This window comes from Schistocerca americana, chromosome 2 (assembly GCF_021461395.2).
Source record: "Schistocerca americana isolate TAMUIC-IGC-003095 chromosome 2, iqSchAmer2.1, whole genome shotgun sequence".
Taxonomy (NCBI): Eukaryota; Metazoa; Arthropoda; class Insecta; order Orthoptera; family Acrididae; genus Schistocerca; species Schistocerca americana.
The window spans coordinates 24,504,311-24,524,423 of NC_060120.1; the positions used below are offsets into that span (position 1 = coordinate 24,504,311).

The 20,113-nt window shown below is 45.7% G+C and overlaps 1 protein-coding gene across 2 annotated transcripts in view; it reads left to right on the forward strand.

Moving 5' to 3' along the window:
* The first annotated feature begins 12,161 nt into the window (after positions 1-12,161).
* Positions 12,162-20,113, forward strand: part of LOC124595515 (brain-specific angiogenesis inhibitor 1-associated protein 2-like) — a 912,282-nt gene continuing 904,330 nt past the window's right edge. Inside the window, exon 1 of one of the 2 annotated variants that reach the window (XM_047134280.1) lies at positions 12,162-12,478. In XM_047134280.1, the coding sequence (XP_046990236.1) occupies positions 12,434-12,478 (45 nt within the window). In that variant the 5' untranslated portion in view covers positions 12,162-12,433. The remainder of the gene's footprint in view (positions 12,479-20,113) is intronic. The other variant, XM_047134279.1, reaches the window with a different exon arrangement.

Sequence of the window (20,113 nt, forward strand, 5' to 3'; positions counted from 1 at the left end):
GGGAACAAAATTGCAGCACATGTTATATCAGTAATACCACTACAGCATGAGTATGACAATAATCCCATTTGCAACAGTATACAAAAAAGGTTTCATCCCGTCATCGTAAGTGACTGAATGCTGTTATATATGTATGCGTGCAACAACCATAACAAATATTCCAAATGGTAATACAGATACTTTAGCATAAAGTAGACAGAATGAGCGGTGCGATAACAGCTAGTGCTGGAGATTTCTCTACGCAGTGCTCATTGTAACTTTTTACTGTATGCTGAAGTATCTGTGTTATTTGCTATGGTTGTTCCACGCATACACATAAAACTGTATTCAGTCATTTACAATGGCGGTGCGTAATCTTGTTCGTATTGTGTTACAACACGAACTATTGTCATACTCACGCTGTTCTGGTATTACTGTTACAGAATCTGCTATAATTTTGTTCCCGTAGAAATGTTTAAGAATGGACGTAAGTTCGAAACTTGTCGCCATCAATAAATTAAGGATACTCTTAAATGGAACTTACGACGATAATCTAACCATTTATTTCAAAAAAACGTTTGAATAAATGAGTTGGATAATTTAACAAACAAGCCTGTATTCACAGCTTTCAACGAAAAACTCAGACCAAGATTCCTGCCTTGTGCATATAAAGATATTTAAAATTACACTGTTTTGAGAGGCGGCGCTTTATATAGTTCTATAAATTTATTGAAAATCCTGATTTACACACCGCTGTCTTGATACTTTGTTAAACAATCAGTTTGTCGTGACCACCGGAGAAATAGCTACCGGTCGTAGGAAACCAAGTTTAACCAAGTTTAGCAATTTCAAACGGCTACTTCGTGCAAATCGTGCAACCGGCGCTCTCTGCCTGGAGCCTATTTGTCGCTGCTAGTAGAAGCTCGTGAATTTTGATCCCATTCCTGAACGTATCTTTTATTTCCTTCATTCTTTTTTCGATCTAGAGATTGAACTCTTTTTCACTTCATTTTTGTTATTCCGGTCTTATCCCTTCGTCTTGGGTTTTGTACTTAGAGAAGAAACTAAGTTTCATATCATGTGTCACTGCCAAGTAACATAACTGGAAGAAACTACAGAAAGTAACGGAAAGAAATGCTCAAGGAGAAGTACAGAAATGACACTTTTATTCAAACACTGAATTATTGGGTATTTAAGATGTCCCCATGGCCACTAAAAAGGACGGGGCGTGATTCTTAGTGGGGTGTATGATCACCATGGAACGTAATACATACTCCGCAACGAACTCCCATGCTGGTCACAAGGATGGTAACTTGTGGAACATTCACAACCGTTGGATGGTCGTTGGTGAACATGGACATGCAGCAATGCGTCTCCACAAAGCATGCCACACGTGCTCGATGGGATTTAAGTCGAAAGAACGGACAGGCCAATCCATTCAATGAAGATCTAGCCAGCTGTACAGTTCGACGCGGCCTCACACTGTCATCCATAACAATTAAGTCGGGCCGAATCCACCGCTGGAAAGACGCATTTGGCGAAGGACACTGAGATACAGTAACGTTGACTGGCTGGTGAACCGTAATCACAGATTTGGAAATCAGTAGATCCTACGCCCATGCAACATAGCGCCTCCCCACATCATAACGCGTAGACCACCAAACCGATCATGTTCGACAATGCTGGACGTATCCACACATAGCGAGGGGTGGGAACACGTAATGAAACCGGGAACATTTTCGAACATGATAGTTTTGTTGGTACTGTCATTACGGTGTGGGGAGGCATAATTTTGCGAGGATCTACAGAACTCTAAATCTTTGAACACTCAACACCCCATTATCAACGTTGTGACCAGCACGTCCTCGACTAAAAGTGTAATTTCTGTACGTCTCAATGTGTATTTCTTTCAGTTATCTTCTGTACTGTACTGTGGACTTTCTTTCTCTGTGTGGTCCAACTTTCTTCGAGCTAAGTTACTTGGCAGTGACACATCGTGCGAAAGTTACTTTCGTCCTTAAGTTTTACACTACTTTCGTCCTTAAGTTTTACACACGAGTGTACATTTCTCATCTTTCCTGAAACACTGCACCTGTTTTCTTGAAAATTTCGAACAAATTGCGCCATTTTACTTCGTCGAAAAATTTTTGTAGGGCGACAAATCCCACAAATAAGTCTTGATTTTTATTGAGTCTGTCTTCAGCTATCAAACTCGAGGTCAGAACTGCCTCTGTGGTGCCTTTACCTATCCTCAAGCCAAACTCATTGGCACATGAAATATTCTTAACTTTCCTTATCAGTCTTCTGTGTATTAGGTTAGCCAGCAACTTAGATACCTGTAGGTCTGACCAAATTCTGTCATTAGCCTTTCTGGAGATGTCCATTCGCTGTATCAGCAACCGCAGAGAACTTCAAACACGCATACTCCCTCACTACTTCTTGAATCTCCTCGTCAGTTCTCTCCAGCTTCAGCCTGTTCTTCATTAATACTAAATTGTCATCTGTATCTATATCTGCTCCGGGGTATCCATTAAAATTGAATATCTGACTTCAAAATATCCGTCTAACCTTTATGCAAACCAGTTGGAATCTTCCCGCGTCTCCAGGCTTTTTCCAAGTATACCTGCTCTCTTGCGAGATTTGAAAATTATGTCGTCGCTATTTAAGATGGCTCCATGGACACTACAAAAGACGGGACGTGATTCTTAGTGGGGTATGTGATCACCATGGAAGGTATTACACACTCCGCAACGAACACCCATGCTGGTCGCAAGGATGGTAACTTGAGGAAGATTGACAACCGTTGACAACCGCTTCCAGAACTTTATTACTCTTTTTTGTTCTCATTACCATATTTTCCCGTAAAACCATCTACAATTCCTTCTCCTACCACAGCGTTCAACCCAACCTCCCGCCCCCCCTCCCCCCCATGATTATTGTAGACATTCATTTCCCTTTACATACTGAATTACCCGTTCAATTTCCTTATATATTTTCTCTAACTCTCCATCTTCTGCTTGTGGCGTCAGCAAGTATACTTGAACTATTGTAGCTTATGTGTTTTTCTGTCGGTTCTGATCAGAATAATCCTATTAAGAAACTGTTCACAGGAGTTCACTCTCCACAATATCTACAATATTTTCTTATTCATAAAGAATTCCACTATCTTTGTACCATTTTCTGCTGCTGTTGATATTACACTATATTATTCTGGCCAGAACTGCTTCTCTTCTTTACATTTGATTTCACTAACTCCCACTATATCTAGACTGAGTCTCTGATTGCCACTTTAAGATTTTCTATCTTCCATGCCATATGCAGACTTCTGATATTCCATGCTTCGACTTGTAGAAAGTTACCAATGGTCACTTAGTCTTTTTCTCATGGTCACCTCCTTCTTGGTAGTTCCGTCACGAAGATCTGAATGGAGAAATTAATTAGCAATTTTTTCCAGCGAAGAGATCATATAAGAGATTTATTCAGTTGGGGGCCACATGTTCTGTGGATACGCTTTCTGCATCCTCACGCAGTTGGTCATTGCTGATTCTTCCGCCTTTTAGATGAAGTTTCCGATCCCAAGAGCAAGAGAGTGACGCAAAGCTCTGTCCGTTCCTCCACCCTCCTTCACAAGGGCATTGTCTTTGTGGTGTCACCGCCAGACACCACACTTGCTAGGTGGTAGCCTTTAAACCGGCCGCGGTCCGTTAGTATACGTCGGACCCGCGTGTCTCCACTATCAGTGATTGCAGACCGAGCGCCGCCACAAGGCAGGTCTAGTCTAGAGAGACTCCCTGGCACTCGCCCCAGTTGTACGGCCGACTTTGCTAGCGATGGTTCACTGTCTACATACGCTCTCATTTGCCGAGACGACAGTTTAGCATAGCCTTCAGCTAGGTCATTTGCTACGACCTAGCAAGACGCCGTATTCAGTTACTATGTGTCCTGAACAGATAATATTGTGAATCATGTACCGTCAAGAACGACGTTCATCATTAATGGATTAAAGTTAAGTATCAAACTAATAATGTCCGCTTTCTGAACTCTCATTCCTTGTCATGTTCCAGACCTCACGTCAGTATAGTTCTTCCCTCCTCACGCCAGCCTGCGTGAGCTGAAACGCGTGCATTTCGGCCTCCAGTTGTAACACGGTGTTGGCTCTTCTGCCAACCCAACAGTCTTCTTATAGCGGATGACTTCGGCTGCCGTTGCAGTTGCATGTAACGGCTGTCGCAGCATTTGTATGCATAATGAGCACGCAATTCTGGCACGCGTCACGAGCGTCGCCCGTATACACAGCGCCAGTAGGTCAGCGGAAGTGTGTTTAAGTAGAAGTGTCGCTTTGCCCGACTTCCTAGTCATCACCATGTCGGTGGCGTGCATGTGCACGATATGTGGGGCGCCGGAACTGAACTGCACGAGCTGACACTACGTTCTGTGTGGACCGTTCCTCTCGTATCTATTTAAAAATCGTAAGAAGTTTTGATCTTCCGTACAGCAGTAAGCTGATCGAAATCTTCTACTCTGTCACTGAAAGACCACACTGGCGCCGAAACGTACTAAAGTAGAGCACGCCAAAATGATGAATTTGATCTTCCGAAACTGTAAAAAGGTTCCTCCTTTCATGAATCGTACGAATACCGAAATGGCATCGAGTGAGACAAGTCTTCGCGGAATAAAAACCCAACAAAAACTGCTCAACTGTTATGTGAAAGAGCTTGTTCTTCTAGTAATAGTTTATCGTAGCTCGCTGTAGCAACGGAGGGTAAGAGCGGAGGTCATTCAAGTTCTGTCCGCGGCTCGTGGTCTTGCGGTAGCGTTCTCGCTTCCCGCGCACGGGGTCCCGGGTTCGATTCCTGGCGGGGTCAGGGATTTTCTCTGCCTCGAGATGACTGGGTGTTGTGTGTCTTTCATCATAAGTTCATCCTCATTCACTCGCAAGTCGCCGTAGTGGCGTTCAAGAACTTGTCGAGCGGCGGCCGAACCGCCCCGCGAGGAGTCTCCCGGCCACCAATGCCATACGCTCATTATTATTATTCAAGTTCTCAGGCATGGCCGTCGGAGAGATGCACATAATTATAGGCCTATATAACTGCAGCACAGGAAATTGTGAAGATGTGATAAGAAGACGGATCACGCTAGGCCGAGTGGCTATGCGGAAGCTCACCAATATCTGGCAGAGCAGAGTAATATTGTAGATCCGGCTAGTTGAAACACTCGTGTTTTCTGTCTTCTTTTATGGTTGCGAAACATGGACACTCAAGGCCAGAGACAAACAGCGCATTGATGCGTTTGAGCTTTCCTGCTGGCGTTGGATGCTACGCATAAAATAACAACAAATGTGTCCATTACTGAAAAATTCGATATCCCCGGACGCCTTTCTTTTCGAATCACCGAAAAAAATTCTCCAGTTCTTTGGCCATATTGTGAGAAGAGATGGAGAAAATTTAGAGACAATAATCTTGCAAGGGAAGATCGAGGGCACGAGACAAAGAGGAAGAGCAGCGAGCAGATGGATGGATCAAATCAAGAAGAACTCTGATCTACCTCTTCAGCAGGCACTAAGAGAAACTGGCAACTGGGGGGTGGAGACGCTTGGTTCATAGGGTCATGACGCTCAGCAATGAGCACAACGGCTTATGAGATGAAATATAATTGAGAACGTCAATCTTTTGTAGAATGATGCCTTTTTGAGAACGAAAACCTGTCTGCCATGAGACCGATAGGACTGCAGACAATGGCGCTCACGCTTGGATCCGGATAGCATTTAATACAGTTCCGGTCTGCCATGTAGTGAACAGAATACACTCAGGTGACAAACGCTACGGGATAGCCAAGTGTACGTATACAGGTGGCGCACACAAGGCATAAAAAGTTAGTCCATCGGTACTCAGGCGATTCATGTGAAAAGGTCCCCGACGTGATTATGGCAGCACAACGAGAGTTAACAGACTCTGAACGCGGAATGGTAGTTGGAACTAGAAGCATCAAAAATGGTTCAAATGGCTCTGAGCACTATGGGACTTAACATCTGAGGTCATCAGTCCCCTAGAACTTAGAACTACTTAAACCTAACTCACCTAAGGACATCCACACATCCATGCCCGAGGCAGGATTCGAACCTGCGACCGTAGCGGTCGCGCGGTTCCAGACTGAAGCGCCTTTAACCGCGTGGCCACACTGGCCGGCGAACTAGAAGCATCGCATATTCCATTTCGGAAACCAGTACGGATTTCAATATTCCTCGATCCATATGGTAAAGTGTGTGCCGAGAATACCAAATTCTGGTCGTAAATCTCACCACGGACAACACAGTAGCCGACAGCCTTAATTTAACGATCGAAGACAGCGGCGTTTGGGTAGAAATAACCGCAGAAATGTATGTGGGACGTAATACGAACATATGCGTTAGGACAGCGTGGCAAATTTTGGCGTTAATGGCCGACTCGAGTGCCTTTGCTAACAGCACGACATGGCCTGCAGAGCCTTTCCTGGGCTCGTGACCATGTTGGTTGGACTCTAGACAATTGGAAACTTATGACCTGGTCAGAACAGTCGCCATTTCAGTTGGTAAGTGCTGATGGTAGGGTTCGAGTGTGGCGCACACCCCATGAAGCCATGTACCTAAGTGTTAAGGCACGGTGAAAGCAAGTGGTGGGTTCATAATGGTGTGGGTTGTGTTTACATGTGTAGGCGCCCCAGTGGTCCCAATCGCCTACGGTGGACTGGAGGCCGAGCGGTGACCTCTCCAGTTGTCATGATGCTAGGAAATGACTGTAGACGCGTCAGAAACGCCAAGGAAACATTATTAATTCATAACACCTTTATTCCTGCCGAGTACAGTGTGGCTTGGTGATATCAACGACCTTATCGAGTCCTCGCTGACTCGTAGCGATGGCACCAGCTCCGGGCCGCACAGTCTTGCTAGCGCAGCGCCGCGTGCTGTGACGTAGCTGAGGAATGCCCTTACTTCGGCCGGCTCGGCTGGCGGACAGCAGAGGCTGCTGTGCGTGGAGGCTCTGGGTTGGAGTCCCGGCGCTGTCGGCACGAGAGGCGTTCTCGTAGTGCGGAGTGTACTCTGTCCCACTCAGTCTTCTTCCCTGCTCCTCCTCGTGGCTCGTCCGCGGTGGACGGGCGGAACGGGTTGCAGTCCCCCAGCGTCGTTGGCTCACCCGGTCGTGGCGGCGGATGCACAGGACCTAGGCCCAGCACGATCTCGACGACGGCTCACTGATGTGGTCAGCATTGGCGGCGAGCGAGTCTGCCGCGATGTCTGCTCATCCTGGGTTGATGATTGACAGCGGCAGTAGAGAGGACCAGAGCTGGTACTGTCCCCTCACGTCTGCTGCTGGATGGGCCGCCCTTACTGCAACATCTCCTTAATAAAGATTAACACGTCGATCACCGAGCTGAGCGCTACGCAGCGACCCAGTACACATCTAACTGCAAGTCTAACTGCGAGTGTCTTGTTGCTGTCAAAGCTGGCGTATTTAAATTAAGAACAAGCGACGTCCTGACGTCATGCTCATTTGTAATGAATGTACTCGTGCCACTTATACTGGTGATTCATCTGTCGTACTCGCCCCTTAGGTGTTCTTGCGACAGAGTTACGTGTTGTCTTGAAGAGCATTCTGGACATTTCGAGTGAATGATTTGGCCACCCAGTTCGCCCAACATGAACCCCATCGTACATTTATTTGATAGGATGTGGAAGTCAGTTCGTGCACATAATCATGCACCGGCAATACTTTCGCAACCTGTTTCAATATTTCTGCAGGGGACTTCGAACGACTTGTTGAGTCCATCCTGCATCGAGTTGCTGCACTACCCCGGGCAAAAGCAGGTCCTACACGACATTGTGAATTATCGCATGACTTTTTCCCCCTCAGTGTGTAGACGGTTACATAGTATGGGACCAAATCTAGAACTGGATTCAGGACTTATTTTCCGATAGAACTCAAGTCGTTCTAAATGGGAAAAATTTACCGATATCAAGGTATTTTCGAGTGTACGTCGAAAGAAAATTATAGGACTGCTACTGTTTACAGTTTATATTAATGATCGACTGGATCCCTGAGGCAATTCGCGGACGATTCTGTTGTCTATAGCAGGGTTTTAACGCTAGAAAACTGTACCGATATTCAGGAAGACCTATAGAGGATAGACACGGCTGTGTTGATTGTCAGTTGACAGTGATTGTAAGTAAAAGGTACGTATTGTGCAAAAATAGCTGAAGAGCTCCACTACTGTTTGGTGACGCTATTGGCAACAAACCACTGTAAACAGTAACAACCGTAACATACCTAGGAGTAACCACCCAAAGTGAGTGCAAATGGAATGACCACATAAAGCAAATAATAGCAGGAAAAGCAGATGACAGATTGAGATTCATTTGGAGGATCTTCAGGAAATGTAAAACATTCTTTGAAGGAAGTGGCATATGAAACACTCTTTCGATCCACTTTTGAGTACTGTTCAACGATATGGGTCCCTTGTCAAGATGTGTTAGCGGGACTGTTTGTTGGCACAAGAGTGTTATACAACTAACTCCAAAGGTAGATGTTACAAGAGAGGTGTTGTGCATCTGAAAAGGCTAACTACAAAATTTCCGAGAGCGTACATTCCATCAAGTGTTGGGTAACGTATTACCTTCTTCCTCATACGTCTACCGAGCGGGGTGGCGCAGTGGCTAGACAGTGGACTCGCATTCGGGAGGACGACGGTTCAATCCCGCGTCCGGCCATCCTGATTTAGGTTTTCCGTGATTTCCCTAAATCGCTCCAGGCAAATGCCGGGATGGTTCCTCTGAAAGGGCACGGCCGACTTCCTTCCCCATCCTTCCCTAATCCGATGAAACCGATGACCACGCTGTCTGGTCTCCTTCCCCAATCCAACCAACCAACCTCATACGTCTCGTGAAATGGCCGCAACGACAAAATCAGAGAAATTATAGCTCATCCGGAGCTTCATCGACAGTCATTTTCTACACGCACTGTTCGTGACAGGAGCAGAAGAGTGGGGGAGAGATAGCGCTGCTAGGAGTACGCTACGTTACTCCCCGAAAGGCGCCTTGGGTGAATAGATGTAAATGTTTCACAATTTTTCATCCATCGTTGAAATTCTTGGTGATCCTGATTGAAATCTCAAATGTCTTTATCTAATCCATACCATACAAGTCTTTTCTTTCTCTTACCAGTCGTCTTTAGCGCTATCTGATTTGCGAGTAATAGAATAAATATTCTCAGATCAGCACGACACTATAAATATCGCTAATGTGTAGTATAGACGTTTCTTACTCACATATTACACCATTTCTTGCCGACGACGTTGCTGAATGCGGTAATGCCGTGATACTCGATCTGGTTGTGATATTGTAAGAAATTTTCAACGCCGGAAAACAATATTACTTCTTCTACACCCTACAGAAGGAGGTGGCTCAGTGCTAAGACACTGCAATCGCATCCAGAGAAACAATTTAAATCTCTATATGGAAACACAGATTTATATTCTAAGTTGGTTCCCTTAATGTAAATGACGGAACAATTTGTCTTAAAAGGACATGGACGATTTCTTTCTCCGTTAGTTTCCAGTTCGAGATTGGACTCTTCGTTCCGTCCTGGATTCCTTCTTTTACAATCGCTCTTAGTTCCTTATCTTTCATTTCGTTTTTTATTTTAAATTTTTGTTTTTTTTTGTTATTTCTATTTCCGTGGCATAAGATACTGTTAATAGTAGTTAGTGATCATATGCCGATGTTATGTCCGTCGCCATCTTTGGTACTTCCTCTCACGGACCAGAGCTTTTACTCTTAACTGAGCCAAAATAAGGAATAAAAACTCAATTCCAGTTATCCTTACAAAATACAAACCAGACCAATACACGTTTGGTATTTCATTCAGAGATCAGTGAAACGCAGCAGAAAACCAGCTCACCGCAAGTGTTATTACAGCTGCTACGCCTCTGCCCCTCATGACGACGTAACCAGCCAGTTACACGCGGTGGGCACTATTATAGTTCAGTGTGCAGTGTGGAGCCCGATCCACGGTGCGCATTCAAAGTTTTCACATTATCCAATGACTGTCGGAGTCGTGGTGATGATAGTTACTGTCAGATAATAGTTTTATAAGCCAAAGCTGGTACACAGTGTAATTACAATTTCGTGTGAAATTTTCTGTCAAGCTATTAACGAATATTTCATTAGCATGATAGCACAGTCTCTTATCAACTTGCCACCACACATCTCGGTTTTTCTTACTCATATCCCTCTCTCGCTTGGCTCTCAAGATAGCTAATAATGTTCAAAGTTATGCAAGTTATTATTCTCCTTTCCGCTGCTGTTTATGACCTTCATCCTAATTCCGCTTATTCTGATGAAATATTTTGCGGCAAGTACGTAGTCCACGATACAGACAGCAGACGAGAATTCGACCCATGCTTCCATAGCATTCTAGACGTGTACTTTAACCATTACACCATCTGTGTCGGTGGAAATTTCTCATACTGATGCATGTGCGCAACTGACACAAGGCACTTGCAATAAAAATCGCGGTTGGAAAAGCCAACTTTGAAAAATGCTCATATTCAGAACAATATTTAAAAAAATGGTTCAAATGGCTCTGATCACTATGGGACTTAACATCTTAGGTCATCAGTCCCCTAGAACTTAGAACTACTTAAACCTAACTAACCTAAGGACATCACACACATCCATGCCCGAGGCAGGATTCGAACCTGCGACCGTAGCAGTCAAGCGGTTCCGGACTGAAGCGCCTAGAACCGCACGGACACCGCGGCCGGCGAACATTATTAATTTCAATGTCTCATATGTGATTAAAACCAACAACGTGTGCAGATTTATAGCGAAAGGAATGAGATACAATCATAATTAGAAATAGCTACAAAATTTCCTGACCACAGTACTATGCCTTATAAATGAAATCGAAATCAGTGTTCGTCATTAAATATTTATCTTGTGATGACTTAAAAATATAAAAGTAGGAGTGGATAAGTGTAAGGTAGGCTGTCCTTCTTTTATCATTTCATTTGATTTTTCAGTTCCTGCATACTATTATTTAAATTTTTTTGATTGTTTAAAGGAGTAGGTTAGAACGATTTGAGCTACACATGTGGTGTGACTAAGAGAACAAAAACTTGGTAGTGTAATAATTCGATGAATGAAAGTTTATATTGTAACTTTCCTTCGTATCGTGCTTAAAGTCGCTGTATTACTACAGTAGTAAACTTCACTGCAAGGAAATGGTCACTCTCGTAGTAGATGATCTCTCGGAAACCGTTACGTAGCTGAAACTTCCTGGCAGATTAAAACTGTGTGCCGGACCGAGACTCGAACTCGGGACCTTTGCCTTTCGCGGGCAAGTGCTCTACCAACTGAGCAACCCAAGCACGACTCACGCCCCGTCCTCACAGCTTTACTTCTGCCAGTACCTCGTCTCCTACCTTTCAAACTTTACAGGAGCTCTCCTGGGAACCTAGCAGAACTAGCACTCCTGAAAGAAAGGATATTGCGGAGACATGGCTTAGCCACAGCCCGGGTGATGTTTCCAGAATGAGATTTTCACTCTGCAGCGGAGTGTGCGCTGATATGAAACTTCCTGGCAGATTAAAACTGTGTGCCAGGCCGAGACTCTTTCTTTCAGGAGTGCTGCAAGGTTCGCAGGAGAGCTTCTGTTAAGCTGTGAGGACGGGGCGTGAGTCGTACTTGGGTAGCTCAGTTGGTAGAGCACTGACCCCGAAAGGCAAAGGTCCCGAGTTCTAGTCTCGGTCCGGCACACAGTTTTAATCTGCCAGCAAGTTTCATATCAGCGCACACTCCGCTGTAGAGTGAAAATCTCATTCTGTGGCGGACTTGTTTACCATAAGTTTAGATTGAATCTTGCGTTCGTATCGTCCTTCAAGTCACTGTATTACTGCAGTAGTAAACTTCACTGCAAGGAGATGGTCACTCTCGAGGTAGATGATCTCTCGGAAACTGTTACGTAGCTACCGCGCTCCACGGCCGAGGTCCGCGGTTCACTTCCGACGCCGCCCCTCGGAGGAATGCTACTTGCCGGGCAGACGTTTGTGCAACAATAGTGCACCCACGGCGCATGCGCGGAGCCGGCTGTCGTGGTGGGCGGGCGGCCTTCCGTGCCGTGGCGTTGTGAAAGTCAGCGACGGGCCTCGCGAGCGCCGCCCAGCCCAGCGCGCTAGTCGTTCCTCCGGCCGCGAGCAGCGCAGACGAGCTCACCTCAGCTGACCGCCCGACCTGCCACACTGCGGCGCCTGCCTCAACCCGCGCGGCACCCCAAGGCTCGCCGCGTCCGTCTGGCCCGACCACCGGTGACGGTCCTACTTGCTGTTTTCCTCGGCGTGTGTGCTAGGCCGTGATATCGCGTGCGGAACACTCGTGTGGGACTCGAAACTCATCGATCATACCACCTAGCAGACGCCGCCAACCATGGAAACGGACGACATCACGAAACTCGTCGACGAGATCTACAAGGTGAGTAATGTTGACAACTTTTCTTACTTTTCTGCAAATTCTGAGGAGTCACAGTTGCACAGATTATCCATCATGTGGACTTGCTGCTCTTGTATATGCCGTGGATATAAGGTCCGTCTGTTATGCAGAACACTGTTTTTTTCATGTGACATAAACATGTTTCGGCACCTCTGTGGCGTCATCAGTGCATTTTCTTTATTGAAATCCTTAATTTACATTATACGCTTTTGCGTGAGCATTAGTATCGTCTTGACACGCTACATCTACATCTACATCCATACTCCGCAAGCCACCTGATGGTGTGTGGCGGAGGGTACTTTGAGTACCTCTATCGGTTCTCCCTTCTATTCCAGTCTCGTATTGTTCGGCATGTAAGAATGGCCCTGGAGACTCTTATAAATTAAAATAAATATTTTAATGAAGAAAGCCCAATGATGATGCCACAGAGGTGATGAAACATGTTGGATCATGAAACTCGTCGACGAGATCTACAAGGTGCATAACGTTGACAACTTTTCTTACTTTTCTGCGAATTCGGAGGTGTCACAGTTGCAAAGATTATCTGTCATGAGGACTTGCCTCCTCTTGTATATGCCTTGGATATAAGGTCCGTCTGTTACGCAAAACACTGTTTCTTCATGTGACATCAACATGTTTCGGTACCTTTGTGGCATCATCAGTGCATTTTCTTTATTGAAATCCTTAATTTACATTATACGCTTTTGCGTGAGCATTAGTATCGTCTTGACACGCTGCATCTACATCTACATCCATACTCCGCAAGCCACCTGACGGTGTGTGGCGGAGGGTACTTTGAGTACCTATATCGGTTCTCCCTTCTATTCCAGTCTCGTATTGTGCGCTATGTAAGAATGGCCCTGGAGAATCTTATAAATTAAAATTAATATTTTAATAAAGAAAGCCCACTTATGGTGCCACAGAGGCGATGAAGCATGTCTGAATTACGAATTACTTGAAATGTGTTTTGTATAAAATGGGAACTTTATATCCAGTGAGTTAACAGTCTGTTCTTCATGAGGGAAGGAAGTGGCATTGGGCTAGTCGCAGGTGTCATCTTGCCACTCACGAAAAATAATTTATGGGTATCTTAATAGCAATGGCTGGACGAGGATCTGAACCTCGAGCAGATAATCCAATTGTTAAAATAATGAACATGCATGGGGCTCAGATCCCTGTGGGTCATCTAAGCGTATGTTTTCATGTGGTACTCTACGCAGGTAAATACTGGCAAGGTCTCCGAATTACCCCGTGGCTGAGCCAGTACTCCTGAACTACTGAGTTCCACGTCAACGACAAAGTTAATCTCTAACCCTGATTCCCTCCTTACGTCCATCATCTGATAGGTATTGGGAAAACAGCTATTATATTAACGTGTAATAATGAAAATACTTTTAGTCCTAAACACCAAGAAAGTTTCGCGGGCGCCGATTGTCCTGTATCTTTTAGTGGAAGTATGATGGTGTTTCCTGTTAAAAACCTGATCAGTATGAGCTTTAGAGGTGCCTGAAGATACTTGATTGTATCAGCGAAACCGGTCAAAATACATAAAAACTAATATATACAAGTGAAGGTTTTATCATTATTACACATCGATCCTTCCTGCCAAAAATAAGACTATAACACCACAGCGATTTCCTTTAATACAGGGGCGATCCTATATCAGTAGTGCAATGTGTCTCGTCTATGCTGTTACTGGGAGAATGCGCAGATAAAAACTATATATGCTACAGATAAATTCTTGGATCTGTAGCGTGCAATATTTTATTTCCCATTACTACAGACAGTACTATAAGCAATTCAGTGGTTAAGATAATGAACCTGATGTGGCTCACATCACTTTATCGTCATCTTGGTGTAAGCTTTCATGTGATGTGATGTTCAATCCATTTCCGGTATGATGTCTGCATCAGCCCACCGTTGAGCCAGTTCTCCTACGCAAGTGACCTTGATGCTGGCGACAAGTTACACTCTGACCTTTACTCCTTCCGTAAATGCACCTTCTGACTGATATTGGCACAGCAGTTCTTATGTTTATACCTTCCGCCGGGTACATCAGAGACAAGAGTCTTCCGGCCACCGATGGTTCTGGAGCTCTTAGTGGAAGTATGATGGTGTAAAATAAGATCGCCGAGAGGGACATGAATATGCTGGATTGTATCACCGAAACCGGTCGCAAATAAACAAAAATTATTACATAAAACTGAAGGTATTTTCACTACTGAACACTAGTGCATTTTTTCTCCCAAAAATCAGTTCAGTGTCTTAATCATACCATCACATAGATTTTTTTTTAACTGAGGGGCAATCCTGTGGCAGTAGAGGATTCTGCCTCGTGCAAGCTACGGATAATCTCATAGAACTCTAAAACCACCGATGTTCAGCGTGCAATTTGGAATTTCACATTACTATAGACGTAAACCTCAACATAAGTGTTTCATCACCTTCCTCCTCAGAGTTGTGAATTAAGTACGCTATATGTAGCGCTTCCTATAACTTTTCGCACTAATGTTAAAGAAAATCAAAACAAAAGGCAAACGAGTTGTGATTTTTTACTCAAAACAGGATACATACAAAAAATGGCTCTGAGCACTATGGGACTTAACATCTGTGGTCATCAGTCCCCTAGAACTTAGAACTACTTAAACCTAACTAACCTAAGGACATCACACACATCCATGCCCGAGGCAGGATTCGCACCTGCGACCGTAGCAGTCGCGCGGTTCCGGACTGCGAGCCTAGAACCGCTAGACCACCGCGGCCGGCAGGATACATACACAAAGCTTAAAATGAGGGATCAGTTTCATGGTTTCACAGATTGGTAGTTGCCAGGGAATTGGCAGTGAAAACCTGTTGGATGGCCTCTGAGTCTAACCTACAGTTTGGGCTACAAAATAGTTCAGAACTCACAGATCTGATAGACTGTTGTCATGACAAACGAAAAAGTCTTTAGATGAGGTCCGAGCGAACTCCGAGTCACGCTAAAAGTGTCTGAACACTCTTCATAGAATTTCTCATTTACTGTCCTCCGTGGGAACATGAAATTCTTGAATCATGCCATCGATTTTCCAAAGCCAGATATTTTTATGTTGTGAGGATGGTTCGCCGATCTATTCGGAACTCTTCAGGGTCGTTAGAAAATTGGTTTGTTAATAAGCAATACTTTCGTCAACAAATTTCTAGCCATCATCAATTTTAGATAACAAGTTTTGAACTCACCCAGTGTCCCCCCAACGTCCCCACCAAGGGTCCAGTATGATCGACGTTTATTCTATCATCCAAAACTCTCATTCCGACTTCTTTACTGAAATTAGAGTTACCTGTGTTTGTCCTCTCTCGTGCTACCGATCCTAATGACTTTTGCGATCCTCTTAACTCAGTCGTGACCCACTGTGCAGATAACCAATACTTGTCACAAATTTTTTCGTATCCGGTATTCCTTCTCATACTCCGAACTTCTTAGTCTCATATCACCGTCACGAACTCCATTATGACCATAATATCAGCTGCAAACATACTACAACAACAAGTGCTTGAGTGATGGCTGTTATCGTTTCTGTTGGAAAGGGATCAGCTTTTCAGTAGTCAGTTTGGCTAATGAGAGTGCATACACTGATTCGAGAAACTTATATAACTTCCTGTGTGCACTACTAAACCATACAATTGAGTCTGATAGCTACTTGTTCCCGGGATTGTTTTGTTTACGCTCATAGTCAAGAGTAACATTGCGAAAGTCAATATAATATTAACGAAGGAGTAAAAGTTTATAAATTGTACAGTTCGGTTATTATGAACCGTAAATTACCAGTTTTCCTCAAACAACATGACAACGTTTGTAACGAACGTTTCGAAAATTCTTAGCAGCTACCTGTAGCTGAAGGGCCATACAAGTTTCAGTGATTTAGCACCTTGCAGATTCGTCATGCGTGTAATACAAATGGAAAAATGGTGCAGATAACAGAATACATTGCATTATTTCGAAAGTCTGTCTTAAAACCATAGATTTTAGGTAGTTGTTTACAGTCATCGTTGAAAATGGTTCAAATGGCTCTGAGCACTATGGGACTTAACTTATGAGGTCATCAGTCCCCTAGAACTTAGAACTACTTAAACCTAACTAACCTAAGGACATCACACACATCCATGCACGAGGCAGGATTCGATCCTGCGACCGTAGCGGTCGCGCGCTTCCAGACTGTAGCGCCTAGAACCGCTCGGGCACTTCGGCCGGCTACAGTCATCGTCTTCTATATAGTTGTGGAAGTTTATCGCTGGTATAAGTCAGAAACATTAACGTACTGAAGGCATAGATTCGCTCATAAAGAAGAAACGTGGTCGGAATATCATTATTTGTAACATAGTCAAAAGCAAAACTGCTGCATTTAGTAATTTGCGAGGCAAAAAACGGTTATGGCAGGAACTCTAGTTCGTTGGTCACGGTCCTTGAAATGATGGAAGTCTTCAGTGGAATGCTAAATCTACCAAAATCTGAACCGAGAGAACTTAGAAATATGGGAAGGAACATGGGTTCTCCAATCACGATACATGATTCCTCCTGTGTGCTGGTGAAGTTTCATACCGAAGAATAGGCACATTCTCTCCCTCCTAATTATCTGGTGAGTACGACTGCTTGTTTTGCAATAATAGCGCTGGGCTAGACACTCCTTACGCTTAGAGATGATTCAACAATCTGCGACTGCCTCGGAAAGATGCCGTTTGTGATAGGAGCCGGAAAAGAAATCCTTTCCCCTCTACCTGTAATATGGCGTCCCCTACTGCGACATTAAACCAATGCTCGAGTGTCTGCCCCAAGAATTCGTATCGTGCTCATTTCAAAGTTAGTGAATCCCGTTCGACAAGTTACGTGACCGTACCCGTGTATTTCATCGGGTCACCCATTCCGCTTTTCTCCCTGTCACACCGCGATAATATTCGGCACGTCTCGTTCCCCTGCTGCCTGTACACCCTCTGACTGCGTCCTGTGGCACGGTGTTTTCTGAACGAGCGGCTTTAAGGGCGCCGAGAACAAGATTAGGCATACCAGCACCGCCTGCAGCCGCAGCGGCGGGGCTTCGCCGTCGCCCGCCGGAGCTGAAGGACAGCGGGCGCACGGAAAACAAAAGGCGGGCGTGCCTGTCAGGCAACCTTGATGATTTTCAAGTGAGCAGGTATACAACCCAGGTGACGGTGTCTACTCGGCTCTGAGCACTGACCTGCTGCCAACTGTCGCTAGCCGAACACGAACTGATAGTCAGCCCGGGATCCATTGACTACATTGCGCAGTCTCACGCAGCTTCCACGACAAGGGACCTTCAAACCTACGGCGACAGCCTGATATCTTAGACGAATATTTTTTTCATATCTACACTCCTGGAAATGGAAAAAAGAACACATTGACACCGGTGTGTCAGACCCACCATACTTGCTCCGGACACTGCGAGAGGGCTGTACAAGCAATGATCACACGCACGGCACAGCGGACACACCAGGAACCGCGGTGTTGGCCGTCGAATGGCGCTAGCTGCGCAGCATTTGTGCACCGCCGCCGTCAGTGTCAGCCAGTTTGCCGTGGCATACGGAGCTCCATCGCAGTCTTTAACACTGGTAGCATGCCGCGACAGCGTGGACGTGAACTGTATGTGCAGTTGACGGACTTTGAGCGAGGGCGTATAGTGGGCATGCGGGAGGCCGGGTGGACGTACCGCCGAATTGCTCAACACGTGGGGCGTGAGGTCTCCACAGTACATCGATGTTGTCGCCAGTGGTCGGCGGAAGGTGCACGTGCCCGTCGACCTGGGACCGGACCGCAGCGACGCACGGATGCACGCCAAGACCGTAGGATCCTACGCAGTGCCGTAGGGGACCGCACTGCCACTTCCCAGCAAATTAGGGACACTGTTGCTCCTGGGGTATCGGCGAGGACCATTCGCAACCGTCTCCATGAAGCTGGGCTACGGTCCCGCACACCGTTAGGCCGTCTTCCGCTCACGCCCCAACATCGTGCAGCCCTCCTCCAGTGGTGTCGCGACAGGCGTGAATGGAGGGACGAATGGAGACGTGTCGTCTTCAGCGATGAGAGTCGCTTCTGCCTTGGTGCCAATGATGGTCGTATGCGTGTTTGGCGCCGTGCAGGTGAGCGCCACAATCAGGACTGCATACGACCGAGGCACACAGGGCCAACGCCCGGCATCATGGTGTGGGGAGCGATCTCCTACACTGGCCGTACACCACTGGTGATCGTCGAGGGGACACTGAATAGTGCACGGTACATCCAAACCGTCATCGAACCCATCGTTCTACCATTCCTAGACCGGCAAGGGAACTTGCTGTTCCAACAGGACAATGCACGTCCGCATGTATCCCGTGCCACCCAACGTGCTCTAGAAGGTGTAAGTCAACTACCCTGGCCAGCAAGATCTCCGGATCTGTCCCCCATTGAGTGTGTTTGGGACTGGATGAAGCGTCGTCTCACGCGGTCTGCACGTCCAGCACGAACGCTGGTCCAACTGAGGCGCCAGGTGGAAATGGTATGGCAAGCCGTTCCACAGGACTACATCCAGCATCTCTACGATCGTCTCCATGGGAGAATGGCAGCCTGCATTGCTGCGAAAGGTGGATATACACTGTACTAGTGCCGACATTGTGCATGCTCTGTTGCCTGTGGTTCTGTCAGTGTGATCATGTGATGTATCTGACCCCAGGAATGTGTCAATAAAGTTTCCCCTTCCTGGGACAATGAATTCACGGTGTTCTCATTTCAATTTCCAGGAGTGTATATCTACATCTACATCCATACTCCGCAAGCCACCTCACGGTGTGATGGAGGGTTAGTGCTCAGAGCCATTTGAACCATCTGTCGTGCATCGGCTATAACACCACGTCTTGATACCCTGACACTGTAGCAGGGGAACCGATCTAACAACTGCGCCAGAGATTTGTTTTATATAGTGCTGTCCGACCGCAGCGCCGTCTTATATCTGTTTACATATCTCTGTATTTGAATAAGCATGCCTTTGCCAGTTTCTTTGGCGCTTCAGTGTATACTGGAGGGTCCACCCCTCGTGACCAGTGCGGCGTTACAGACGGGTGTCCGAGAACTTCCGATCAGATATTCTATGTAACTTCTGTATGCCACACCTGAGCCTGAAAAGACTCAAAAACAATTTCATGGAAACTAATAACTATTTCAATACGTGATTGGTTACAATTATCTCTATTTATATTCAAATGCCAACTGCTTTAAATCAGACTGTATAGGTGGTTGCAAAAGCAGTTTTAGAGATATAGATTGTGAAGCATATTCAAGTGATTAAGGTTACAAATTACACGTTAATGTAAGCGTGAGATAAGCCATTGCAGTTGTGAAACGTTCGTATATCCATAACAGATGTAACTGCCAGAATATTGGATGCAATCATGCAAATGTGAGTGCATCGAGTGCTACAGATGCCGGGTGTTAGTTTGTGGGATGGAGGATGGATATCCATACCTGTGGCACTTGGTCGGTCAATACAGGGACGGTTACGCTCTTTGCGGATGATGCTGAAGTTGCCGTCCAATGATGCCCCCATAAACGTGCACGATTGGAGAGAGATCTGGCGATCGAGCAGGCCAAGG